General features: G+C 47.6%; 8 protein-coding genes across 8 annotated transcripts; 2 read left to right on the top strand and 6 right to left on the bottom strand.

The window, feature by feature from the left end:
- Nucleotides 1-2,631: 2,631 nt before the first annotated feature.
- N7446_011043 (uncharacterized protein) lies at nucleotides 2,632-4,249 on the bottom strand (the record flags this gene model as incomplete). Its single annotated transcript, XM_058519786.1, has 2 exons — nucleotides 2,632-3,302; nucleotides 3,367-4,249. The coding sequence occupies 2 exons, from the start codon at nucleotides 4,247-4,249 to the stop codon at nucleotides 2,632-2,634; spliced, it is 1,554 nt and encodes a 517-aa protein (XP_058367310.1).
- Nucleotides 4,250-5,811: 1,562 nt separating this feature from the next.
- On the bottom strand, nucleotides 5,812-7,309 carry N7446_011042 (putative LPS glycosyltransferase; the record flags this gene model as incomplete). Its single annotated transcript, XM_058519785.1, has 4 exons — nucleotides 6,957-7,309; nucleotides 6,755-6,898; nucleotides 6,633-6,703; nucleotides 5,812-6,571 (listed from the first exon to the last, which is right to left on the bottom strand). Exons 1-4 carry the CDS (start codon nucleotides 7,173-7,175, stop codon nucleotides 5,812-5,814), a joined length of 1,194 nt encoding a protein of 397 aa, XP_058367309.1. The 5' UTR covers nucleotides 7,176-7,309.
- A 560-nt stretch (nucleotides 7,310-7,869) lies between these two features.
- On the bottom strand, nucleotides 7,870-9,717 carry N7446_011041 (MFS transporter; the record flags this gene model as incomplete). Its single annotated transcript, XM_058519784.1, has 5 exons — nucleotides 7,870-8,097; nucleotides 8,154-8,277; nucleotides 8,326-8,572; nucleotides 8,626-9,236; nucleotides 9,299-9,717. 5 exons carry the CDS (start codon nucleotides 9,715-9,717, stop codon nucleotides 7,870-7,872), a joined length of 1,629 nt encoding a protein of 542 aa, XP_058367308.1.
- A 2,715-nt stretch (nucleotides 9,718-12,432) lies between these two features.
- Nucleotides 12,433-14,370, top strand: N7446_011040 (PAS domain-containing hybrid sensor histidine kinase/response regulator; the record flags this gene model as incomplete). Its single annotated transcript, XM_058519783.1, has 1 exon — nucleotides 12,433-14,370. The coding sequence occupies one exon, from the start codon at nucleotides 12,433-12,435 to the stop codon at nucleotides 14,368-14,370; it is 1,938 nt and encodes a 645-aa protein (XP_058367307.1).
- A 2,308-nt stretch (nucleotides 14,371-16,678) lies between these two features.
- Nucleotides 16,679-19,176, top strand: N7446_011039 (beta-glucosidase; the record flags this gene model as incomplete). Its single annotated transcript, XM_058519782.1, has 2 exons — nucleotides 16,679-16,844; nucleotides 16,901-19,176. The coding sequence occupies 2 exons, from the start codon at nucleotides 16,679-16,681 to the stop codon at nucleotides 19,174-19,176; spliced, it is 2,442 nt and encodes an 813-aa protein (XP_058367306.1).
- A 464-nt stretch (nucleotides 19,177-19,640) lies between these two features.
- On the bottom strand, nucleotides 19,641-20,123 carry N7446_011038 (uncharacterized protein; the record flags this gene model as incomplete). Its single annotated transcript, XM_058519781.1, has 1 exon — nucleotides 19,641-20,123. One exon carries the CDS (start codon nucleotides 20,121-20,123, stop codon nucleotides 19,641-19,643), a length of 483 nt encoding a protein of 160 aa, XP_058367305.1.
- Nucleotides 20,124-21,062: 939 nt separating this feature from the next.
- Nucleotides 21,063-21,624, bottom strand: N7446_011037 (SRPBCC domain-containing protein; the record flags this gene model as incomplete). Its single annotated transcript, XM_058519780.1, has 3 exons — nucleotides 21,063-21,296; nucleotides 21,355-21,504; nucleotides 21,571-21,624. 3 exons carry the CDS (start codon nucleotides 21,622-21,624, stop codon nucleotides 21,063-21,065), a joined length of 438 nt encoding a protein of 145 aa, XP_058367304.1.
- A 526-nt stretch (nucleotides 21,625-22,150) lies between these two features.
- N7446_011036 (uncharacterized protein) lies at nucleotides 22,151-24,198 on the bottom strand. Its single transcript, XM_058519779.1, has 3 exons — nucleotides 23,429-24,198; nucleotides 23,210-23,363; nucleotides 22,151-23,148 (listed from the first exon to the last, which is right to left on the bottom strand). Exons 1-3 carry the CDS (start codon nucleotides 23,945-23,947, stop codon nucleotides 22,196-22,198), a joined length of 1,626 nt encoding a protein of 541 aa, XP_058367303.1. The 5' UTR covers nucleotides 23,948-24,198; the 3' UTR covers nucleotides 22,151-22,195.
- Between the last annotated feature and the right edge of the window lie 1,297 nt (nucleotides 24,199-25,495).

Below are 25,495 nucleotides of genomic sequence, written 5' to 3'. Positions count from 1 at the left end.
AACTTTAGTATTCGCCATTTTAAACTCATGCTTTAGGCTTAAAAAAGCCTTAGCATCAAGCGGCTGACATATATAAGTCGTGTGAGGTACAAAATACCAAGGAATGATCAAGTTTTCCTTACAAAAATCGAGAAATTCGATAGTTATATAAGACGCATGATTATCTATTAGCAAAAGCCTCGGTCGCCCGCGTCGTACGCGGTTTTTTGTGGCTTCATGAAACGAGCAGAGCCATCGATAAGCAGTCTCACTATCCGTCTAGCCATTAGACGTTAAGTGGATAATTTTGTACGCCGAAGAAGAGGTTGACATATTGCTATACTAGTCTTCTATGTAGACGCTGCCTTTGACTAGAAACCATAGAAACATCACCTAGCCATCAGCGGCAATACATTCAATGCCGGTAATAGTTTCACCTCGATCTCTAGTAGCAATGCTAGCAGTTTAACGCGTAGAGACGACGTGTTGGTTAAGTCCTTCGCCATTTTAGAAGCCGGTTTCATCCCAATTATAGATCTCATAAGGTTTAAAACCATGCTCAGGGTAGAGATACTCAAGCCTATCGTACTAATGGCTAATAACCCTAGGATCCTCGGCTTGAATTCGTAAAGATTCCTTTGGTTTTTGGGTAATAAGCTTGATATATAGAGGTAGACGCCGTATAAAGCGATAGCTATACATTAGGCCGACAACTCTCTCCGACCCTGCCATTTTTAATAGGCGATTTGCGGCAATTTCAATGTCTTTTACATTTAGAGGTGTATAGCAAGAGTTTAGCAATTCGATCCAGCTAATTAATGCATTTTCCTGATTGGAATTCAATGCATTATTGGTGGTAGGGCGATCGGAGAGAGATGTCTGTCCGTTTTTGCGACCGCGAAGCTTCGAATAAGACACGCGATAATGGTCCGCAGCCTTACGTAGGGATGAAAATTCTCGCGTAGTATAAGAATGTAATGCCTTAGCTAGCAGATCCTCTTCATCACGAGGTTTTTTAGGCATTTTTGGTAGGTAGGAATACGCGTAAAGTAGAAAAAGTAGAGAATTTGCATTATGGCTGAGGGACACCCCCTACCCGAGAGGGTGGGGGGTCGTCCCGTGACACGGCTATCTATATGCTTCACTTAAATGGATTCTCTATGTGTTAAGTCGAGATACCCTAACACGCAATCGTGTCTAAATAGTGTATCACTAAGTACTAGGTCCGACTGTAAAGAAGTAGGGGTTCTAGTGTTTACAGGATAGAGCCTGTCAACTAGGTAAGATGAAGATGCCTGGAAGCGAACAATATATTGGAGGAATACAGAGACTGATTCTTGGAGAACCGCTGGGTTCTCCGGAGCAGATTATTTAACATGGGGGATCAGCGTTACGGTGAGCCAACACTGACGTGTCGACACCTATATGGTGTCGATCCTCTGGGAGTGCGAGAGATCTGTGCATGGCTTCTGAGGATTCCGTTACACAATCTCACTCTCTATCTCTCTTCTCTCTCACTTCAATTTTCCTCACTAAGTCATATGATCCTATTACCCTAATAACCTCAAAGACATAATTAAGCGATTTGCTTCTCTACTCCTAGGGCTAAGACTCACTTATCGAAAATTAGTAACTTGTCCCTATAACTAGATTCTGTTCGTGGCAGCACTACACGCTAGATTTCATTGTTACTATGCTCCCCGAAATCCATAACATTGGCTATATATTTTAACGTTAGGTTATGCTTAGTACGTATCTTACTCGTGATAAAGCGAGGTTAGAGTGATAAAGCGAGGTTAGAGTGATAAAGCGAGGCTGGAGAGATGAAAGCGGAGGGAAAACGAAGGTCACTTACAACTTTTTCGATCAGAATAGGAAAATGTATCTTTTGCTGCACGGGCTGAATATCTGCCCGGAGTGCCCTGAGGAGGGCTGAATTAGAGCGGCGAGCCGCCCATGCCCGAACCGTGGGCGCTAGGTGACCACGACCTTAGACATGCTGTTGTATGTTTTAAAAAAAAAAAAAATATATATTTTTATTTTTTATTTTTTATTTTTTATTTTTAACAAAAAGGAATTCTTCGTGGAGCGTTCCGTAGCAAATCTCATTGTTATTGACACTCGAGCGGCCCTCGAGGGAGAGAGGATGGGGTGGCAATTCTTAGCTAAAATGACCTCGGGATATCCTTCCCTACCTCCATCCGGTGGAAAATTACTTTGTATATCACCGGGATGTGGAACGCCACCCGACGTAAAACTTGTCCGGTGGAAGCTAAACCTTATTCGTAACCGATTCTTGCTGGCAAGTATTTTTTATCGTAATTCTTTTCAGGAAAAAGAAAAGAGAGAAAAGTCAGGATTGTAGGGAGGTGCAAAGCAATGCTTGGAGGAATTTCGTAACCTCTGTCTGCAAAAAGCATTGAGATATGAACAAGGTTTTAGTCACAAAACCAAACTGCTAGCGCTCTACGAGATATTACTTTTATATGATTCCATGGTAAAAATTGACAATGTTGTTGCCGTAAGTTCTTCGGTTGGAAATAAAGGTAACACACAGGTCCAAATGTTTAGGTTGTTACGATTTTGCGCTCCATTTTGCTATCATCACTCTAAGGGGCTTGGTATATAATGCCGATTCGGTAAAGGAGTGGGTCAAGCTGAGTGTACCTCCCGAAGCTGAAGCTCTGGCCGTTTGAGATCAGAGACAAGATCCTTTCCAAGCGAAAGGTCTCTCGACTGCCCATGCGGGAGAAGCCTAGCCACATGCACAACATCCAACATGCCTCGAGAGAGGCTAAATATCCTGTCCATTTCCTCGAGGCTGCGCCCAGCGGTTTCCGGAAACATGTAGTAGATAATAGGGACCATAGCCGCATTGAATCCTGCAAAGATGACAAAGTAAGTCTGCCCCATGGCGTTGAACGCGAGTGGCGTGACATTAGTGATCAGAATGCTGATAGCCCAGGAGATGCTGATGCTAAAGCTGTTGATGGTCGTTCGTAGATGCAAGGGTGCAATCTCCGTGGCATAGAGATATGGTATCGCGCCAAATCCGATGATATAACTGAAATGGAAGAGGAAAATAAAAAAGACGGCACCACGCATTGCGAGCGGATTCTCGGTTTGTGTTCCAAGTCCGGCTACCAAGGCCAAACACACAGCATTTCCGATCGCACTGCCCAGCAGCAGTACACGTCGACCAAAGCCTTCAATTTTGAGAACGCATACGGTGCCTCCGATGGGACCAACAAGCTGGTAGACCGCCGCAAGAACGGTGGATGTTGAATTGCCGAGTGCGAGATTCTTCTCAAAAATCGCAGTCGCTAGACACGTATAAAATCAGTGAAACTATTGGGTCAATATAACTTTGATGAGATGTGGACATACTGTAGAAAGTGATGACTGTGGAACCGGTAAGCTGTAGGAAAAGCATAACCATACCAGCAAGAATAGCCCGATGAAAAGTCCTTTGCGCACCCATGTGAAATATTCGCCCGAGTGACCGTTTGCCAGACAACTCTAGGGACATTTGGACATCTTTGATCTTTGCTTCGACGGAGGGATCATCAACACAAGTGTCCTCTAGAGCTGCTAGAACTTCGCTAGCCTCGGACATTCGGCCTTCTCGAATCAACCAGCGGGGAGATTCGGGAAGAAGGATGATGAAGGCTAGAACAGCAAGGGAAAGCAATACCACAAAACCAAAAGGGAGTCTCCAGGCGGCGCTTCCATGAGTGAAAGACATCCCGAAGTCCAGAAAAAGAGCAAGAGCGCATCCAAAGCCGCTAAAGACTCCTTTCATGCCGACATGTGCACCACGCTTTTCGGCAGGGGAGATCTCAGACTGCCAGAGGGGAATCGTGGCAAGAAGAACACCTGTACCAAGACCAAGTATTATCCGGGAGGCAATCAAGTGAGTGAGTGACCATGCAGCGGCCATGAAAGTAGACCCAATCACTTGCACAATTGATCCTGCCATAATTGTGCGGCGACGGCCGAACCTATCTCCCAGCCAGATACAGGATAGCGTTCCCAGAAAGCCTCCGATTGTGTAGGCAGCCACAACAGTGCCTTGGACTTTTGATGCTTGTGACCGATTCTCAGCGTTGGCGATGTCGATCTCCGGAAATTGAGCTTCGAAGTTCTTCTGGGTTAAGACACCTCCAAGCGACGACGCATTGTAGCCAATTGAGAGGATTCCAGGCATGAGAACACCCAAAATTGCTGCGATATTGAGGCTATTGCCCCTAAGGCCAAGGAAGCGTGTCATCGGTACGCTTGGTAGATATAAGGTACGCGACACAAGACTGACAAAGCACAAGATCGGCGTGGTGGACAATGACCCACACAGTGAAGAAGTTTGATGTGGAAATCACAATATGAACCGCTATCGGATTGACGAAATCTCCGATATTTAAGACATCTGAAAGCGCCTCAGATACGGCTAACTCGGCTCCCTGGAGCCGGCGTACTAGCATTCCACTGTTTTGCATGATATTCCCTCGCCACGGTAAAGACAGAAGGTTTTGATGTCCAAGAAGAGAACAGCTACGCCTGGACCATTCTGGCCAGGTCATTCGAAGGCCAGGCGACGGGGAGGCATGCCTGTCCAAAGCAAAAGCCAAATAGGGTCCCTCTTGTGACTGGTGTCCAAGAATGTTTAAAAGGGAGACTTATTGAGGACAGAGGAGGAGAGAAAGGACAAATAAAGGGCCTGGACTACTTGTTGCCCTCAGAAATAAGTTCGGAGAATTGGCAGGCATTCAAGTACCAAAGCAAGGGGCCCTATCAAGTAGGCTGAAAGCGAGAGATAATTCATCGTCCACAAGGGCTGTTCTTAATACTGAAGTCGCCCACGAAGATCTTGGTGGCTTAAAACGATATAGCATTGCTAAGGCAAGACGTGTAGTTTTAGCATAGCGTTTAAGAGCGCCACTACGGAATCAAGGTGATGGAGAGTTCAACGGTAAAGTACCGGATCTACTACCCCTGTTTAGGTTTGAACAACAAGCCGGCAACCTTCTTCTGGCCAGAATCGAAAGGCCAATTGAGCTTAGCTTGACCTAAGGAGAGAGCTCGTCCAAGCTCAACGTTTTGCACCAATTGGTTAGCGGTGAATGCCAAGGGAGCGAGGTATTTTGAATGGAATGATACTACAATCCCCTTCCTTTGGTACCCGAAGGTTAAAAATATCGAAACTCAATGGTAACAACTACTTTTTAGTGAGGTCAGGAGAGCAGGAAAGCAAAGACCATAATAAATGCAAACTCAATACTATCATATGGTCAAGTCATGATTGAACATGCCGTTCATTCTTTAACTAAAGGAGTCCGGGAATATCCTGCCAGTCACCAGTCCGAACTAAGAAAATAAAGCTGATAGCCTTAGATAGAAGACAACTTAGGCATTTGGCATTTCTGAGACGAAGTAAGAGGAACTAAACAATTATAGCTTTGGGTTCAATATACAGGCATACAGGGGCATCCTATTTCAAAATACACCCATCAGTGCTGACAAGGAAATATATTCGCACTATCCCCACTCGTGGCGTTAGCATATCGTTTTAATTTATCAGGTCTACTTATTATCATCGTCATTTCCGTTTTCATATATGTTTTGTCTGTTTTCGATTAAAAGAGACATTTTGCTGGTAGTGTCTACTAGTTGTCCAAGTGGTCAAGAGGCGCTGTTGTAGCCCTTGGCACCGACTTCAAGAAGCATCGATCAGTCGATTTTGAGAGATGAAGATCGTTCAAAGAGCAATTGTGGTAAAATGTTCCATATATACATCGGATGTGTGCAATTCTATCCAATAAGACAGCATATAGTTAATTAGTTAACAAGGTGACCCCCAGGATAAACAAAATCCTTGTGATTAATCTCCGGGCTCGACCATGACACATCTTCGTCCTTCCACTGTGAAAAAACAGTGTCTTCTCCGGCCACTAGCCTATGTATATTGCGCCTCGTGCTGTACACCATATTCCAAGCCTGCTCTTCATGGAAGTCAGCCACGTTGGTTTTCTCGATATCGGAATCCCGAAAAGCCGAGCCCGCCTTTCGATAGGTACCAATCAGGTTAGGGAATGGTGCCCAGCATTCAATCTTCCGGCGACCGTAGAGACCTGCGCACAGATCGCCAAGGGCATTGTCCACCGGCTTGTCCAGATGATCGACAGAAAGGGCGGAGAGAATGTTTTGTGCGCCTTTGCGTGTAACAGCATATCCAAACATACAACAGCCCATTTCAGCTCGGAAAATAAACCGAGTTGAGTCCTCCGCAAGCTCTGGATATTTTTCCTTCCATTTTTCTGTAGGACCACCCCAGGTCGATCGATGCTGGGACTTGGGCACTGTGGGATCCATGGGAATAGCATAGAAGCTTGTCTCGTTGGCACTCGGTCCAGATGCGCACCCTCCAATCCAGAGAAGATCCCAGTCGGTCCCGTAAGGAGCTTCCTTGGAGATCTGGTCGATTCCCTTCAGGGCATGCAGCCCACGCGCGAATTCTCGTAGCTGGGGCTTGAGGCTAACGTCCCAGTCTGCGTCGTCTTCTAATATTAAGGCGGTGGAGTAGTCATTATTGATCACACTAGTCAAAAGCGGCCGAGTATTAGCATAGACTTGCTAGGGAGGCTAGGGTGTGACCGTACTTGAGCAATGCATTCATATGAGCACGCCAACATGCAACAGCAGTGGGCTTTACCACCGTGGTATCCAGTCCCTAAGCCAGTTATCAGCAGAAGGCTTATTCACTGGGAGTTACAATGCTCACATCGGGCATAGCCTTGGGATGCAGATCATCTGGGCGTACTCCATCGAGCCATTCCACTTTGAACCCTGACACCGCAGCTGCCAGCGTCAGGAAATCGCGCTTGTCGGTTCGCTCTTTCATGTTGAGAGCATATATATGCTCGAACTAGGTTTTAAATATGGGCCTCAATAAGAGATTTATGAAACAGGAAATGAGAACTCACTCCAAGGGTGCGGTTTTGAATATGGTCGAAGACACCACTGCCCACCATACTTTGCGATAAAGGTGGCAAAGGGCTAGTCCAGGCTTTGCTTCCAACATGGCTGACAAGTACAGTGAAAACAAAATACGCAGCAAACGCCGCCACGGCCATCTGCAAGATCTTGCCTCTAGCGATCATTGTGAGTGTCTGTAATGAAGGGGTTGGTGAGATTTCAATCATCTGCACCACCGCTGAATGGTTGACAACGACTCATCAAGAGTCTCCCACCTGTATGGGAACATGGAGATAAATACGTTTCTTTGCATTCCTCAAATTACCGGAAACAACGTATTGAAAGCAGAGGTGAATGCATTGCGATCCATCCATGGTTCCGGAGTTGAGCCCCACATGACTAAGTACTCAATCCGGCAAGGCTGATTCCATACTCACGTGACTATTGATGGTTCTTGTCGCCTTGTTTGTCAGGCCGCATTTCCGGAACTTCCACAACTAGGCATTTGATCAATAGTGGCTTCAATGAGCAATTGTCCGCAGGCTTGAGTTAGGAAATTTGGCGGTATATGGGTCCACAAGAAAAAGACAGGGGAAATCGGTTAACTAATAGGTATTGAAGTACTCCCTAAGCTCAATCGCATTTCATTCAAAAATAAATCCTCCATATTCTATCATTTGGTAGCTTGGCCTATCTATGTATGAGCTCATCAAGCTACTCGATCGTGGGGTTGAAACAGTTACTTTCCAAGTAGAAAAAATTTGTTAACAAACTCAAAATAACGCCACATGTCTAACCCGCTTTTTCCTTCGTTGCAACAAACGCTGATTCCATGATAACCCCATATGAAAGGGCTCAAAAAAGCAAAAATCTATCATCTATAATCTATGAATATGCATCTAAATGGAGCATGACACGAAATCAGATAGCGACCGGGCCGGCCCCAAGTCTGTCTTTTGGACCAATGCCCTTCTGTCGAACTGCAATAAACCCAATGATGAGTCCAAAGCCAGCGAGTCCGACAGAGCACCAGAGGCCGGTAGCGTACTGCTCTGCGAGACTATGTCCTTTCTGTATATCAACTGCATCGGTGACGGCGGCTGAAATAGCCAATGCAACACCGGAGCCAATTTGGAATGCAGTGTTGAGCTGGTTCAGATTGTCAGTAAATCACGTTGAATATTTTCAAGGACAAGCAAACTCACCATTCCACCAGCCAAGCTCTTGACTTCGACGGGCACACTTGTCAGTACCACAGTGCTAGTCGTAACAAAAATGAACGAGACAGACGAGATGCTGATAAGTGATGTGGGGAGAACGTTGAGCCAGCTGTAAAAGTTAGTAGTACTCTTTCATAAATGGGGTGAAGATACATACAAGCCTGTCTCAGGGCTCGAGGTCAAACAGCTTGAGATGGGAGCGACTACTGCTAGAACCAGTCCAGCGATGAGAAGGTGCTTTCCATTCATATACTCCAGAAGTTTACCGGTGCCTAAGGAAACGATAAATCCGATCGCTCCCATGGGCAAGAAACGCAGAGCTGTGTCGCCAGCGGAAAGCTTGTCAACTTCCTGCGCCATTAAAACGAGGTAGTAGATGACATTCTGGTAGGTACCATAGCCAGCTAGTGATCGTTAGCAATGCCCACCAAATCTCGTCATGAAGTAAGGTACTTACTGAAACCAATAACCCAGAGACCGGCAAAATTGCGAATTTTCCATAAGGAAAGCGGCATGATAGGGTTGCTGATATATTTCTCGAGGATGGTGAATCCGACAAGAAGGCTGACGGCGACAATCAACAGCACGATGATGAATGGCTGATCCCAGCCGTAGGTACCACCACTGGAAAGCACGAATTGAAGCAGGATTAAGCCTGCGGTAGACATCACTGCGCCAATATAGTCCATTCTTTCATGCTTCTTTTGAGATGGAACATCGCTGGGTAAAACAATGAAACCAAGAATTCCCAATGAGCCAGTGATGATGACGATCAAATAGAAAATGTACCTCCAGCCCAAGGAAGAAGTCAGGAAGCCACCAAAGATAAGACCAGTGCAGAATCCCAGGGTACCAGAGGCTCCATAGATTGACAGGGCACGGGTGCGATCAACACCGCTAAAGTAGGAGCTGATAATTCCAATGGCGGATGGGACAGTAAGTGCTGCTCCGATTCCTTGGATTCCACGGAATACTGTTAGTTGAATGAACGACTGGCCGAATCCAATGGCCAGCGTCCAAATAGATAGCCAAGAAAGTCCTAGACAGAGGATTTTCTTTCGACCATACCTGTGAAGGTTAGAAAAAGGTGTTCCTTGCGGAAGAACAGAAAGAACGACAGGGAAACATACCGGTCAGATAAAGCACCAGCAAGCAAGAGGAAGCCACCGAATGTTAAAGTATATGCAGAAATCATCCATTGCAGATCGGTGCTGGAAACCTTGAAATCTTGCTGGATTGACGACAAAGCAATGTTGGCGCTTGTCATGAAAACATTATCGAGGAACTGAGATCCGGAAGTGACAAGCAAAATCAAGGATCCTCTCCAAGAACCGAGACGGCCAAATTGGTGCGGGATATTTTCAAAGATAAGAGGGTCCTCACTGCCAGCAGGAGAAGGGAGCATATGCGCAGGTGTAGCAGTACCAGAAGACTCAGGACTTGAGATAATTGTAGGCTCAATGACTTTCGGCTCGTCTGGGGTGATAGTACCATCACCGCCGTGCACCTGATGGCCACGCGGTCGACTGAAATAGCCAACAATGCCCATTATGGATGTGAAAATTGGATGAAGATGAAAACGGATGTGCCAGGTAGCACTAGCATCTACTCTCATACTAATATAAGATTTACTATAGTCGAAAAAATCAAAATCTTCAATCGCTCCATTTTAAAAAGTGGATTGAAGTTGTTCGGATTACCCTTTTGAGAAACATCTTAAACTGGAGCAAGATACTCGGGTTGCCATTTTGAGAAGACAACGACCCACGAGGAGTGGATAAGTCGATCCACTGGTTAGCCGTCGCTCACATGCAAGATAAAACTATGGATTTGTCTAAAAACGTGCGTTGATAACGCAATCTACATGTTCAGTCCAATTCTCTTATTTATCGAGATCAGCTAGAGCTTGGAGCTTACGAATATGAACGATGTATCAAAAAATACGAACCATCTACTAAGGATCTTACTGTAGGGGCACTAAAAAAACTTAGTCTACGGCACCCGAGCGTTTTGTTATCGGGCCGAACTTTTTGTGGCTCCGGGATCCCGGTGGTAGGGCTAAATTACCCGCACATCGCGAAATTCCCAGCCGATTAAAGGAACTCTAAGCATTCACAAGAAGTCGGATGTGTAGATGTTTCTTAGCCTTTATTGTCTTTTTATTCGCCATTGCGTCTATTTTACTAACTCAACATTTGAAATAACCAATCTTTGGATTAAGTAAAGATTAGATGGGATTCGCCACGCTGATTTTTCATCCCGTCTCGACAGCTCATCCCAGGCGTGTCGCCCCCTGGCAGACTTCTAGATTTCTTTTTCTTCTGAGCAAGTGGAGTTCGGTTTTCTCCGCTCTCAAATTTTTCGAGCAATCAAAGTCGCCCCGATTTTGCGTTTAGCAGTTTGGGCACCGCCCTCCCACATGTTGCATTAAGGTGGGCCAACGGCTGATGCCCCACAGGTTTTGCATAGCTATTGGTAATGCCCGAGTCCCCTGGCCGTAGCCACATTGATAATGGTGAAAGAACTAACCAGAGAAGCTTCATTTACGTCTATAATTTGAGAGGAACCTTCTCTCTAGCTTTGCCAAAATGTCGATCGCCATTGCATTTAACGCTTAGACCATATGATCCGTAAACCGCCCGAGGATCGGCAATTATTGCAAGATCTAAATAAAATGCCAGATTGCGCAACAATATTAAATTGGGTCCTTGATCTTCAACAGTAAGACTTAGAACCATATCGAATACTCACCGCATCTTTAGCATGCTTGCCTACGGTGAATAGAGCTGTGGACTGAACCTTGCCCGGAACATGATTCGCCAACACTGACCTGCGATACACTTCATGGGCTTATCACTTTGCATAAGCGTATGCATGCGGTGCATGTGTCCTGCCGTCTTAATCAATTTCTAATTCTAGCGCTTACCTGCAAGAAATGGATACCTGTGATCATCGACCAGAGTACTTTGTTGCTGAAAATATGGACTCGAGACACTTACCACTTCGACAAATCCCTCGCTATACCAGTCAATGGCCGTGGTTCATCGACAACAATTTTGGGCTCCGGTAGTCTCGGCGTTTGTTCTAGTTATCATGCAGCCTAGCATATTGCTGCCAAGAATATGCTGGATCTACGTAGCCAACATCCCATACTCCTTTTGCCGCCAAGAGAATCCGTTGCTTTTCCGTTCTATACACGAGGCCGAAATTCATACTAGTTGCATCGAGTCATGGCTCACACCCGCCTTTTTCCCGGCCTACTCCACCCACGAGAGGAGATATCAAGTTCCCATTCGAGGATCACTATGACAAGACCCTCACTCTCACCACTCTCACCCCGAATCCCTCACACGTGTACTTCCTAACCCACAAAGGCCTCATGAAGAGAAGATAACAAGGCGTGAAAGGACATATTAACATCCCATAAGCACAAATCTCATGTCGGGCATTGATTCATACCCTAAAGCGTCAGGTTTTCGAGCACTGTTGGAGCACACGAAGTGGGTTCAGCGTCGTTCCTGCCAGGTGCCTCAAGAATATTATCTGGCAAATGTTCCTCGAATAAATAAATATTCAATCAGGTCCAAATGGATCTCATGTTATGGACTTTTGGGCGTGCCGGAATGCCCAAGGGGTGAATTTTGGGCTGGACTCACATGTCTCCGGCGCTTGAATGGCAGAATGGCGAGACTGAACACCTCCGGAGTATGCAATCTCAAAGTAAGTGTGAGATTAGCACTCTAGCTTACTATGCAGGCTGTATCGCCTTAGGTGTCCAGGGGCAGGAACGAACCAAACAGCACAAACTGCCGAAAATGCGTGGGATGTAGTGACGTCATTTAATGCCTGTATTATTAGGCACCAGGATCCTTTTTCCGACCAATTAAAACACATGGAGTACTACATCCAGAAGCGCAATTGGAAGTCCACCAAGTCATAAACTCCACAATAATGACGTACAAGACAAAATTCGGAGGGGAGTCAAGCGACAATAGTATATCCCCGCGATTAATGATATTGCCTTTTGTACATTTGTTAATCTTTGGTATGAAACTGTGATATATTCTGAATTTATACATCCCACTGTTTTGTTCGGGTTGGGAACCTCAAGTCAACTCGTGCAACGTCACTAACCTCCAGTCTACCTGCGATGAAAATCACCTGTATCCGTGAGGACAGTATATAGCAGGCAACTTAAGACGTGACAGCAGCATTCTTCCGTCATTACTGGAAGAAACCCGATTCGAGGTATCCGAGAAAATCAATGACGTTCAATTTCAATCGAAATGTTACAGCACAACAGCTGGCCGACATCCTACCGAACGGCGTCGCCATCCTCAACCATCGATATGAACTCATCTCCGTGAACCGCCGATTCCGAAGACTGATTCCATGTACGAGCGCGAATTTCTCCGAGTGCTGGCTGCGATCGGTCCACGAAGACGACTATGAACGCGTGGTCACTGAGTATGAGGAGGCTGCCGAACCTAAACAGGCCCTGCGGATTGAGTACCATACGCCTGACCCAGATTCGATGTGGTGTGTTATGACACTGGAACGGTTGGACAATGAAGATGTGCAGTTCTTTGGTCCGAGCGAGGATGGGCTCTTCATCTGTACAATCGCGGATATTACACCAGAGAAGAAGGCGGAACTCGTCCAGAGGCAGGCTGCACAGGACGCACAGGACCGCAAGAAGCAGCAAGAGCGATTCATTGATATGATCAGTCACGAAATTCGGAATCCCCTGTCGGCTATCCTACATTGCACGGAAGACATTCAGGAGGCAATCTACAACACGAAGCGGGAGGATATTCCATTGTCTAACATCACCGAAGCTACGGAGACCATCAGTCTCTGCATCACACACCAAAAGAAGATCGTCAACGATGTTCTTACCTTCTCCAAACTCGACGCTTCCATGCTTTCCTTGTCCCCCCACAAAGTTCAGCCGAAACGACACCTCACAACTCCAATCTCTATATTCCGACCCGAGATCCGAAAGCAGAGGATCAAGTTTGAATACAAGGTCGATGTCTCCTATGGCAACTGTGGGATTGATTGGGTCATGGCAGACCTTGACCGCATGGGCCAGGTGCTCATTAATATCCTTTCAAATGCCATTAAATTTACCGCTAGATCCGAAAACGAACGAATGCTGCGAGTCTCAATGGGAGCTGCCATCGAGCGTCCCTCGTCCTACCCTCCAAATGTCGTCTTCTTTGATTCCGGCGAAGAAGGACTCCGCAAAGACGCAACGAACACACCCGAATGGGGGGAGGGTGAATCTGTATATATCATGGTTGCAGTCAAGGACTCTGGTATCGGGATAACGGACCAAGCTCAAAAACGGTTGTTTGAACGCTTCAACCAAGCCACCCCCAGGACTGAGAGTATCTACGGTGGCTCTGGTCTCGGCCTCAACGTGTGTAGGCAACTCTGCCATCTACATGGAGGCGAGATTGGTGTGAGTTCTAAGGAAGCACAAGGAAGTACTTTCGGCTTCTTTTTCAAGGCGCGCCGGACCACTGATACGACGGATGAAGGCCACGGCAACCTTCATGCTTCTGAGCTCGATAAGTTATCTTCCGATATTCAAATGCTCGGAAATGAAATGAACGGAGTCAACGAATCTACCGAAGAACCCGATATCTCTGAAAACCCTCCCGTGGACAAAATTGGGGAGGCAGAAATGGGTGCACCTAACGACGAAAGAACGACACGCACAGATAGCATTGCGCGTGAGGTCTCCGATGGTCATTTCAATCGCGAGAACCAAAGGTCGGCAGAAAATTCTGATATGGAAAGAGAAGGCACCGGCGACCGCATTCTCCTTGTCGAGGACAACTTCATCAACAGAAGGATTGTGTCGCGCAAATTGAGCGCACAGGGGTTTGATATCACAGAAGCATGCAACGGCCAACAGGCTCTGGATATGAGCCGGAACACTCCATTTGATTGTATCCTCATGGACCAACAGATGCCTATTATGGATGGCCACTCGGCAACGAAAATCATTCGGGACATTGAAAAGGAAACTGGAGGGCATGTACCGGTTCTGGGGGTGACGGCGAATGTGAGGGACGCGCAACAAGATGAAATGATGAATGCTGGAATGGATGACATCATTCATAAGCCTTACGGTACTCAAGAGCTCGTCAAGAAGATCAAGCGCTTGATTGCGACGGAAACGAAACAATGACAATATGTGTAGCAGATTGGGCTTCTGCTGAATGAGAATTCGTACCCTTCTATACCAGTTTTTTGAGATGAATATAACACTATTGTTTGCCGAAAATTATGTACCAATGGGATTCTTAAATACCTTGGAAGCTATTAACGAAGGATCTCTTCGTGAGAAACCGTTTGGAAATTCATCCATGTGAAGTTGTTTTGAGTGCGGCTTTGTAAATATATACTGCCCGCCCACCTTGTAGTCAATCTGCGATCAATGACAATAGCTTACCATCTGTTTAAGACTCGTCACTGTGTATAAATAATTCTTAGGGTGCCCTTGATCAAGCTATTGCATTCAAAATGGTGATGGAAAATGCTCTGGAACGGGCGTATGTGATACGGGTGAGAGTTGTGAAGCTTCGCCTAAGTCCCCTAATGTCCTAGGCTGTTGTTGCTTCACTTTGCCTATAATTCACGCATTTGGAATAACAGAAGCTCGTCCTTGCTCGTTATGGCAAAGAGAAACAATTAGAAACGTCTCACTGTTTTCCATCTTTTCCAAACCATCGTTTCGGCTCTCCTTGCCTAGCTCATTGTTCATACTGACTCATAGCACCCGGAAGAATCTCAATATTGTTTGGTGACTGCCTTGATACGGAGTTGGCTCAAAATCCACCGCACATAACACCCAAAGAAGCGGGAGCAGTTGCAAGAAGTTTCACCGAGAGCCGTGTGGATAGCCCCGGCCTGATGAAGATACTTTGCCGGGCCCGCATCGCTGGAGTTCCGAAAGGCAAGTCCGGCTGCTTCGCCAGGGTCGGCATTGCTCATTGCTCCCCGTCAGGCCAAGGATTGTAAAGAAGTGAGCGCCAGAAAGCAGAGTAGCAGCGAAGACTTAAGGAGGAACAATATTTCAGCCTATACTGATATGACGATTTACCCCGTTGCAGTCATGGGAACAGCTATCAGCATTGTTACTGATGTTCTTCCCTGTCTTCTCTGACTTTGTGTACTCGGCCGACCTCGGCGTGGCTTCCCCACTTATTCGCTACTTCCACCAAAGGAAGGACCCAATATGTTGAAACAGTTTTCATCTATTCACCGGAGTATGCAATACTTCCTGCTAACGGTGCCAACCCTCCAACTCGTTACCACAACATCCACTATTGTCTCACAATCGACGCCCTCAACAATCAGACCATTCACAACTTCTCCGCAACTTCCCCGCTAACCCGCTCCTCAACAGTTGTAGGGTACATTGCCGAGAAGATCGGTTCGGCATAACCCCAGTGCCGAAATTATGGTGGTTTGTGTGGCGTTTACAAGTCCGTCTACTAGACCTCAAAGTTGCGCAGGTGAGGAGGTGAAATGTATCTACCCTACAGGAACGGCGTTAGCAGCTGGGCACAAGTATAGAGATTAATCACAGATATGACCGCAATTTCCTTGATTTTATGGAGAGCGAGGAGTCGTGAAAAGACCGGTTCAATATCACTAACTACTAGTGCCTCGGTGTACGAGAATGTAACAACGAGGCTTTGTTAAGGATTGAGGGGTGAGCGTTTCGTGTTCTCCAGCTCTAATAATCCAACGGTAGACCTTTCCGCGACATGCCGAGAGTATTAGTCGGTAGAGTGTCCAAGTGCAGTAAGTTCGCCGGCTATGAAGGTATCCGAGACCGAAGAACCGTGCTACACGACTGCAAGAGTGGCCAGTTTCGGTGGTGAAAGGCGTCCCCGGCCACTGGGCACTGACTTCACGGAAACACTTCGAGATCGGGCCGTCTGAGGCTTTCGCTATGAGTCGCGATATTCCGCAGTGACCTCGTGGCGCACAGAAACTTTACGATGACATCCGAAGTAACGCCGGTGAGCGCACTTAAATTACCTTCCTCGGCAAGTATTAGCGTTTTTCATTCTCGATCAAGTTCTCGGGAAAGACACCGGCTAGCTTATTGCAGTCGCCAAGCCGGTGATCGTTTAAAATGCCTCACGTTTGGGCCCCGGGCAGCCGACGAAATGAATGGCTGACACTTGGCAGCCGTCTGGACCGATGGCTCAGGGACGCCAGAACCGTAGAGAAAGCCACAGATGCCTTGTAATCGTTGATTCTGTGCGGTAATAATCGTGCATAATCCCCGGATTGTTGGGGGCAAGTGGGATTGTGGGGTCCCCACGCCAAGTAATGTAATTCCCCGGTAGAACCCCGGACCAAATCACGGCAGAACTCCGGCAACTGACTTCCCCTCTCTATAGTTGCAGAGTCATTAGCTATATAAGTAAGGCCATTGAGTCTCGGTATGGCTTCACTTCTGAGCAAGCGGCGTCTACAAAATGGCTATCACTCAGCTTGTGCTCTCGGGCCTGTTGGCTGCCACAGTGGTCAACGGCCAATCATTTGATGGAACATCTCGAAGTGAATCTGCCTTCAGTTATGTTCAGCCTAAGAACACTACTATCCTGGGCGCTTATGGACACTCCCCTGCTGTTCTTCCCTCGCGTATGTTGTTCCTAGTCGATCTTCCTCACTATGGTGCTTGCTAACCGCAACTATAGCCAATGCTACCGGATCAGGCGGCTGGGATGAAGCCTTCTCCAAAGCCCAACAATTCGTAGCCAAGCTGACTATTGAAGAGAAGGCTGACATGGTTACCGGTCAGCCAGGACCATGCGTGGGAAACATTGTTGCCATTCCTCGTCTGGGCTTCCCTGGTCTTTGCTTGCAAGACGGCCCTTTGTCCATCCGAGTGGCCGACTATGCTAGTGTCTTTGCCGCTGGTGTCACCGTGGCATCCACATGGGACAGAGACCTTCTCTATAAGCGAGGCTACGCGATGGGCCAAGAGTTCAAAGCAAAGGGTGCCCATATTGCCCTCAGTCCCGTGGCTGGCCCCCTCGGACGCTCTGCCTACGCGGGCCGCAACTGGGAAGGCTTCGCAGCCGACCCTTACCTGACAGGTGTTGCCATGGAGAGAACCATTCGTGGTCACCAGGACGCTGGCGTGCAAGCCACAGCGAAGCACTTCATCGGTAACGAACAAGAGACACAGCGTAACCCTACCTACGACTCCAATGGCACAATCACAGACGTCATTCAGGAGGCCGTGTCCGCCAACATCGATGACCGAACCATGCACGAACTGTACTTGTGGCCGTTTGCCGATGCGGTCCGTGCCAGAGCCTCCAGCTTCATGTGCGCGTACCAGCGCTTAAATGGCTCCTACGCCTGTGAGAATTCTAAGGCCCTCAATGGCTTGCTAAAGGAGGAGCTCGGCTTCCAGGGCTACGTTATGTCTGACTGGGGTGGCACTCATTCCGGTGTCGCCTCTATTGAGGGCGGTCTCGACATGAACATGCCCGGTGGGCTCGGTCCGTATGGCATGATTCCCGAAGCCGGCTCGTTCTTCGGCAAGAATGTTACCTATGCAGTCAACAACGGAACTGTGGATGAGTCTCGCGTCGATGATATGATTGTTCGTATCATGACACCTTACTATTGGCTCGGCCAGGACGAGGATTACCCCGATGTGGACCCATCCTCTGCTGACCTCAACACTTTCTCGCCCCGGTCGACCTGGTTGCGCGAGTTTAACCTCACTGGCGAGCGAAGCCGTGATGTCCGTGGAAACCATGCCAAGTTGATCCGCAAGCTCGCAGCTGAGGCAACCGTTCTGCTAAAGAACGAGAACAGTGCCCTGCCTCTGAAAGCCCCTAAGAGCATCGCTGTCTTTGGTAATGATGCTGGTGAGAACACCATGGGTCCTGTCAACCAAGCGACTTTCGAATATGGCACTCTCGGTTCCGGTGGTGGTTCCGGAACTGGACGCTTCACATATCTCGTCTCCCCGCTAGATGCTGTGAAGACTCGCGCAAAGGAGGACAACTCGCTTGTGCAATACTGGCTGAACAACACCCACATCGCCACTTCGACCGTCAGTAGCTTCTGGCCCTCCACTCCCGACGTCTGCCTTGTTTTCCTCAAGACCTGGGCCGAAGAAGGTGCGGACCGTGAGCACCTGTCAATCGACTACGAGGGCAACGACGTGGTCGAGTCCGTCGCTAAGTCTTGCAACAACACTATCGTTGTCACCCACTCCTCTGGCATCAATGTCCTCCCCTTCGCCGGCAACCCCAATGTCACCGCCATCCTTGCCGCACACTACCCAGGCCAGGAGTCCGGTAACTCAATTGTCGACGTTCTCTACGGAGACGTCAACCCTGCCGGACATCTGCCCTACACTATCGCCAAGAATAGCAGCGACTACAACGCCCCGCCTACCACCGAGGTGTCCACCAAGGGCGCTGACGACTGGCAATCCTGGTTTGACGAGAAGCTCGAAATCGACTACCGCTACTTCGACGCCCAGAACATCTCCGTTCAATACGAATTTGGCTTCGGTCTCTCATACACCACCTTCAACGTCTCCGACATCCAAGCCGAGGCCGTGGTTGACTCTATCTCCTCTATTCCCGAGGAGCGGCCCATCCAGCCCGGCGGAAACCCCGCCCTCTGGGAAACACTCTACGATGTGACCGTCTCGGTTACCAACTCCGGCGACGTCAAGGGTGCAACAGTTCCCCAGCTGTACGTCACCTTCCCCGACAGTGCTCCTGAGGGAACACCACTCAAGCAGCTTCGCGGCTTTGAGAAGGTATCCCTCGGACCCGGCGAGTCGCGCGATGTCAGCTTCGAGCTGATGCGCAGGGACTTGAGCTACTGGGATATCGTCTCGCAGAAGTGGCTCATCCCTGAGGGTGAATTCACGCTTCGTGTTGGTTTCAGCAGCAGGGACCTCAAGGAGGTCACCAAAATTACTCCTGTTTCTGCTTGAAACCCATTTGCATATATAGCCCGTTACTACTGTCGAGATTATGAGATCTACGATTAGATGCCCAGACTTTTGAAGTTTTGTATAGCAGCAAATATTATATCAGTTCGATGTTCATCTCTTTCGCTAGTGGAATATAAAGGTGCAAAAGCAGTCTCATCTGCGCGATCCATTCCCACAGCCACCTGATCAGCCAATGCGTGATGGACCTGGGTTAGAGCATATAGAAACTATATGTTTAATGAAGAGGAGGCACAAAAGACCGGCGTGGTACTGGATAAAGATGACGATGGGGTGTAAACAGCAATAGGAAAAGGTAACACCAGGTTGATATCAAAGTTGTTGGTTGACTTTAAGACAATAAAAATGGCACATGAAAGAGACGTCCATTGCAAACAACACCCCCCCCCCCCCCTAAAATCTTCCCGCTTGACTTTCTCCTGAAAGTTGATGACGTTCACTTCCAGCTATTTTTCTCCAAGCATAATCAGACGTCTTCGTTTCACCTCCTCCAGTAAGTACAGTTGCATTTGATACTTTTCATCAGCTAAGCTGGCAAGTCCACGTTTGAGATGCGAGAAATCCATCAAATTTTGATTGCCAAGAGCGTCGAGCCTGTCAATTTCAGATTCTGTGTATCCCTTTTTGCGTAGCATTGCACAATTGTACAGCTGTGCGTTTTCAAGAATAGTGAGAAAGTTGTGAATGGCAGCGTAGTTCCAGCCTAAGTCGCGCAGGTCATCGTGTATCTTCGTCTGAGTGGCAGTCAGGGTGCAAAGGTATTTGGTGATGGCCTCTGGGGATGTCTCTTCAACCAACGTATTATCGGCGAGCTCGGTGAAATTCCGGTCGAGCTCTTCTTCGCGCATGAATCCGAGATTTTTTCCAGTATCATCAAGTACCCAGAGACCTTCGGCGAATGGATCCGGTTGATGTTGATTGTCTGCCATGATGCAATGAGAATCCTGAGATCAAGACGGGTAGTTAAATATCGAGAGTCAGGCAAGCCCTTGATCTGTGTTACAACAACTCGGGTTTGAACGACACCTCAATCATGAATGGGTCAGAATGCGCTTGAAGATTCCCGGGACCCGAAACTTAAACCTTTATGTTGGTATACAGTACCATAGAAAGCTTATTCTTCAGCTATGCTCTTTAGACGAGCTGGAGTCCGGGACACAATATAAACGGATTGTGGATTTCATTTTCTCGATCACCAGACATAAACTCCCATAATGTTTTGCCAGAGCTACAAACAGCAACACCATCCACATCAGACCAGCTACGTCAATGCCCAATCCGAGTACACTACGACGTATTTGTTAACAAACTCTCCAATCAGAGGGACAAATGACTCACTCGGTTGTTGTTAGCACATCTTCTCCAGTAAAGCTTTCCGTTGGCGCAGAAATTGCATTGCTGAGGAATACCCGCTAGACAATACTGATTTCAATTTTAGTCAGTGCTGCTCTGTCTTTTTCAATTCCAAGAGATGTATAAGAAGAGGGGTAAAATTACGCCCTGGTATACTCTGTTATTCATTACTATTGCATCAGACTTACTTGCCCCAGCTAGCAAGGGCCTCATTAATATCTTATTGTCAGCTACCCAACGCCCCTCATAAAATTTACTTCGCTTTCCATTGCGGGTAGCACCTACGACCTACGGCTAGGCGCAGGAAAATATAACGAATGTTTACCGGGTTTCCAAACTACTTTTCGCTCAAAATCCTTCAGTGTATTGATTTCCTATTCCATGATACCGAAAAGTAAAAGTTGCAAGATATCCTGAAGGACGCAGGTAACAAGATAACAAAACAAGAGGGCGTGCATAATAACTGAGAATCTGTGCGCTTAAGGATATGGCCCCATCCGGAATTGGCCCCCAAATTAGGCTTGCTCGGCCCGAGCTTTAAGGTCCCGGTGGAAGATGTCAAAATGGGCGGCCATTTTCTTTCCAAGCAGCGAAGGGCTCATAATGAATGAAAGAAGACCCTTGAGATCCTCAGTCTGAGTAAAAACAGTGGATGCACCGTCGTTAGCTGGCTCCATGTGGAATTTATGCAGACCAGCAATGGTAAAGACAGGCGGGCCCTGCCAGGAGAATAAGTTCTCACTGTTCTCCTGAAATGTAATCTTCAGCATTTTCTCCTTGATCATAGGTTAAAATCCAATTATTCACCTGGACTTCAGCCACAAACTTGAAGTTTTCAATATTGACTTCAATCCTGTCTCCGGAGCTGAGCGTTTGTGGGGTCTTATTGCTGTCCTTGACCTGGATCTCCTTCAGCCATTCCGTGTGCCACTCGGGATATGCCGAAAAGTTAAGCAACTGCGATCGGAACTGAATTAGTGCCTTGTTTTCGCCACGAATTCACGGTCGGTTTCAGGAACGTACAATATCGCGCACTTTCGCGGGCGGAGCGGCAATCTCAATCGTGCTGGTAATCATTTTGTTGATGGTGGTGATCAGGAACTTCAAAGGTTCGAGAGAGGGGACACCTGAGACTAGGGGAGTGCGCGCGTGGAACTAGTCTAATGCACATCCCTGCTGGATCCATGCTAACGCCACGCCTTGGCTGCAGATAGGCTCACATCCCCAAAGGGGGAAACCTTTGATGACGTCTTCGTGGGAATGATAGTGTCTCTTCCACCGTTGAATCTTGCGACTACAGAGTAAATAAAACGAGGATCACATTATTGTAGTCCATAACCGACTGTTGGAAACACAAGTCTACAACAGCTCAATGCGAAACAGCAGGATGGGCTAGGATCATCAGTCTACTAAGAGGTGTCCAGTCATGGGTTATATGATAAGTGCACTCAATCAGATTGACTGGCTAGGTATATAACGTAAAATCCAAATTCAACCTGAATCACATCCCATGGGGTTGACATAGTAGCAAGCATGAGGAAAATCATGCTTCAACTCTCGACAGGTCATATGTACATATATGGAGACACATATACAGGTATTTGAATCACAATTCTTCCATATGCAAACGAATGTGCATATTCGTAAATCAAGGCTCGCGGCTGATCTTGCTGACACGACGGCCCTGGTTCTGCGCCCTGTCGTTGGCAAGGGTGGAAGCGAACTTGCTCCTTGCCCGAATTTGAGGTCCCTTCCAATAGAAGACGTAGATGGGAAGCACGACAAGACAGGAAAGACAGGCAAGGATCGTACTGGCATACTCAACTTGGAACTTGTTGCCAATGTTCTCGTACATAGGCGTCGCATACATAGCGGAGATACCAGCCAGAAGGTCACGCGCAAAGGCGTTACCACCGGTCGCAGATGCAGAGTAGACACCATAGGAAGCGACCATGTAATCGACCGAGGATAGGTAAATGGCGTAGTTGGCAATACCGACACATGCGGAGAAAATCATGGATCCAATCCAATGAACGTTGTACTCTTGACCCAAGGATGTCCAGGCAAAGCCCATGAGACCGATAGGCTCAAGGGGTGCAAGGAAAAGGAGCCACTTGAGGCGGCGCTCAGGAGGGATAGCCGCATCACCATGTGTGAGACGAAGTTTCTGGTCACGGAAGAACCATGGGAAGTAGCTGAAGTAACCGATAAAGTAGGCAGCGTTAATGGGAATGACAGCCCAGGCTTGGGCAAGAATTCCGAAGCCCCATCCCTTTTCGTACACAATGGCGAAACTTTCCAGGAAGGTGAAAATCAAAGCGTCGGAGAAACCAGACAGGAGAGACAAGCAGAGAACAATGGGCTCCTTCAGAAGCATGTAGAAGGGTCGCATCCAGATCTTGCCGGCTTCCTTCATCGAGATACGAGGAGACTTGAGTTCGTTAGGGCCATAGATGTTCGGGTCTTCGCCTGTCTTACGGCGGCGCTTGGCCTCCTTATCCATGATGATAGTCGAACGACTCTCGGGCATGAAGAAGATGATGGCTTGCGTGACAGCGCCGAAGATGAGCTGGATCCAGAAGAACCATTGCCAATCAAGGACTAACAGACGTCTTAGTATATGTATCACAAGGAGGGGGAGAGTGATATAGGAGTGTCTTACAGCGCTGAATTGGTCCACCGATCACACCACCGATGCTGGTACCGATACAGGAGGACAAAACGATAAAGGCGAGAGGGAATTGCTGAGTTTCGGGTTCGTAGATATCGGCAATTAGACCAAGAGTGACACTACCACCAGCGGTAGAAAGACCACCCTATATCGAGTGTTAGTTTATCATTCCAGAGTCATAGGTTTTCGCATTGGGAAAAAAGCACTAACCAAGGCACGGGCGACAACAATAGATCCCCAATTCGGAGCAAGTGCCGCCGGAATTTGCCAGATGTTGATCAGGAACATCGAGAGCTGGAGGATAGGCCAGCGACCAAACTCCTCACTCCATGGAGCCCAAAGTTCACAACCAATAGAGTAAGTCACCAGGTAGGCCATCTGACCAGTCCGAGCATGTTGGTTGCTGATGTTGAAGGCCTTTGAAAGAGGCTTGATAGCATTAGGGAAGACTGAAGTATTGAAGTTCATGGAGACCTGAACGAATGCGACCGCAGCGAGGTACGTCCATTTCTTCCATCGGGGCCACGAGTAGCCTAGGATTTCGTAGCAATCCTGTTCCTTGAGCTCGCGCTTTCCGTCAGACCGTTCACTTGGCTTCTCTGCGAGCTCTGCGGAGATGTCGACGGGCTCACTAGATTCGCTATCGGTGCTATTGTCATTGGCAGAGATCGGTCTACTCTCTTCGTGAGCAGCTTGAGGCTGGACCTCCGGTTGCTCTGGGGGAGACATCCTAGTATGCGGGGGGCTGCGGATGGAGCAAACAAGGAGTTGAACAAAAGAGAAACATTTGTGGACCTTCCCCAGCTGTTATATTTACGCAGAATCTGCATGTTACCTCGGACAACACGCACTCGAATTTTGCTTTCGGTCTTTACTTTGCCTCTCAAACCGGATTTATAGTGGATCTACACTGTTCAAATAGTGGGCCCTCCTGGCGTAACTATGCATAAAGTGAAGGTGTAGCTGTTGGGGACCTACTGTTAAAAAAGAGCTTAATTTAGATGAAGATCTTAAACAGAAGTCCTGGTGACTTCGAAGCACTAGTAATAAGGGATAAATAAGGGATATATTGATGTTAATTGGATTTGAGTCCTGTTCAGCAACGTCATTTCCTAACAAGGGCGATCAACGAACAACGGATCGCTATGCTTCCTTAGCGCGCCCCACAGCTAAAGTTCAGTTCAAAGCTCTGACGTCAATAGTAGTCGAGAAACATAGCCGACTACAATAGTCATTTTTGGCTCTTTGCTCGATACATGGCCCGGTCGGGGTAGCAGCGACGGGATTGGGTGCTCACTAATTCCACTTTAGGATACAACATTTACAATAGATTTCTTGATCACATGTCATGTTTGTATAGCGATATGAACGTGCACACTATACTTGCACGTGTGTGAAAGCAGGCAATGAAGTCATACATGATTATGCGCCATGAACAATGAAAAAAGAAAATGAAAAAAAGGGACCACTCGAGCCAACCAGAGTAAGAAGACGTGGCTAGCCCGGGAGATCCTCGGGCATAAACCGAGTTCGTTTAACATTGATCGGCCGTAAGCGCAAACCCTCAAAAAGCCCAAGCATTCTTGTCTGCTCATCACCTCCAAGTGTGGAATGGTCTAGGTGTCTTATTAGCATTCCTTTAACTCTTTCGGGTAGGTATAGCGGCCAACGTCATAGGTGCCCTTACTTGATCTGACGAATGCCCACTAGCACTGCACTTATAAATTTCTACTGAGTGGATGGTTTCGGTCTAATAATCACTTCTAAGAATCTGGCAGTATCTCCAAGAAGGCCATAGGTAGTTCAACTCAAGACTTGGCTTGCGCCAAACGGCCAATAGCCGCCAAGGTATTACCGGTCTCACTCCCGAAGCCTTCGGTGCCGTTTCACTATCCGAACCTGCTCTCCGGTCAGACTGACGGTCAAACCTACCCACAACCTTCCTTGGCCGGGATTGGCAATACTTGGCGTTCTCTTATGTAGACCTCTCCTTTTCTTGTGCTTTCTGTATACATGTATATTTGTCGCGATAGTTGCGCGTCATCGGCACATAGCTTTATGGGCACACATGGGGTTAATCTATTAATGCCATCTGGGGTCTCCCCACATCCCACGTTCTAGAAGCCGATATTAATTCTTCCTATGCTTGACATCATACCATACCCTCGATCCAGAATGCCCACTGATACATTATCGGATGTGACACAGTCAATGGTCCACAAGGTCTTTTCGGGCCGATCGGTCAGTGTGTCAGGAACTTCGCTATAACCGACCAAG

Source organism: Penicillium canescens (genome assembly GCF_028828765.1).
Source record: "Penicillium canescens strain IBT 15451 chromosome Unknown utg000008l_segment0_segment0, whole genome shotgun sequence".
NCBI classification, from domain to species: Eukaryota; Fungi; Ascomycota; class Eurotiomycetes; order Eurotiales; family Aspergillaceae; genus Penicillium; species Penicillium canescens.
The sequence above is the reverse complement of the archived record's forward strand: the minus strand, read 5'-3'. Positions and strand labels throughout refer to the sequence as shown.

Excerpts from the sequence above, each read along its gene's own strand:
- N7446_011036 (XM_058519779.1), bottom strand. The coding sequence starts at position 23,947 with ATGTCTCCCCCAGAGCAACCGGAGGTCCAGCCTCAAGCTGCTCACGAA. Across the intron at positions 23,364-23,428 it reads TTGTTGTCGCCCGTGCCTTG|GGTGGTCTTTCTACCGCTGG; the intron begins GTTAGTGCTTTT and ends CACTCGATATAG. Across the intron at positions 23,149-23,209 it reads CGGTGGACCAATTCAGCGCT|TCCTTGATTGGCAATGGTTC; the intron begins GTAAGACACTCC and ends GACGTCTGTTAG.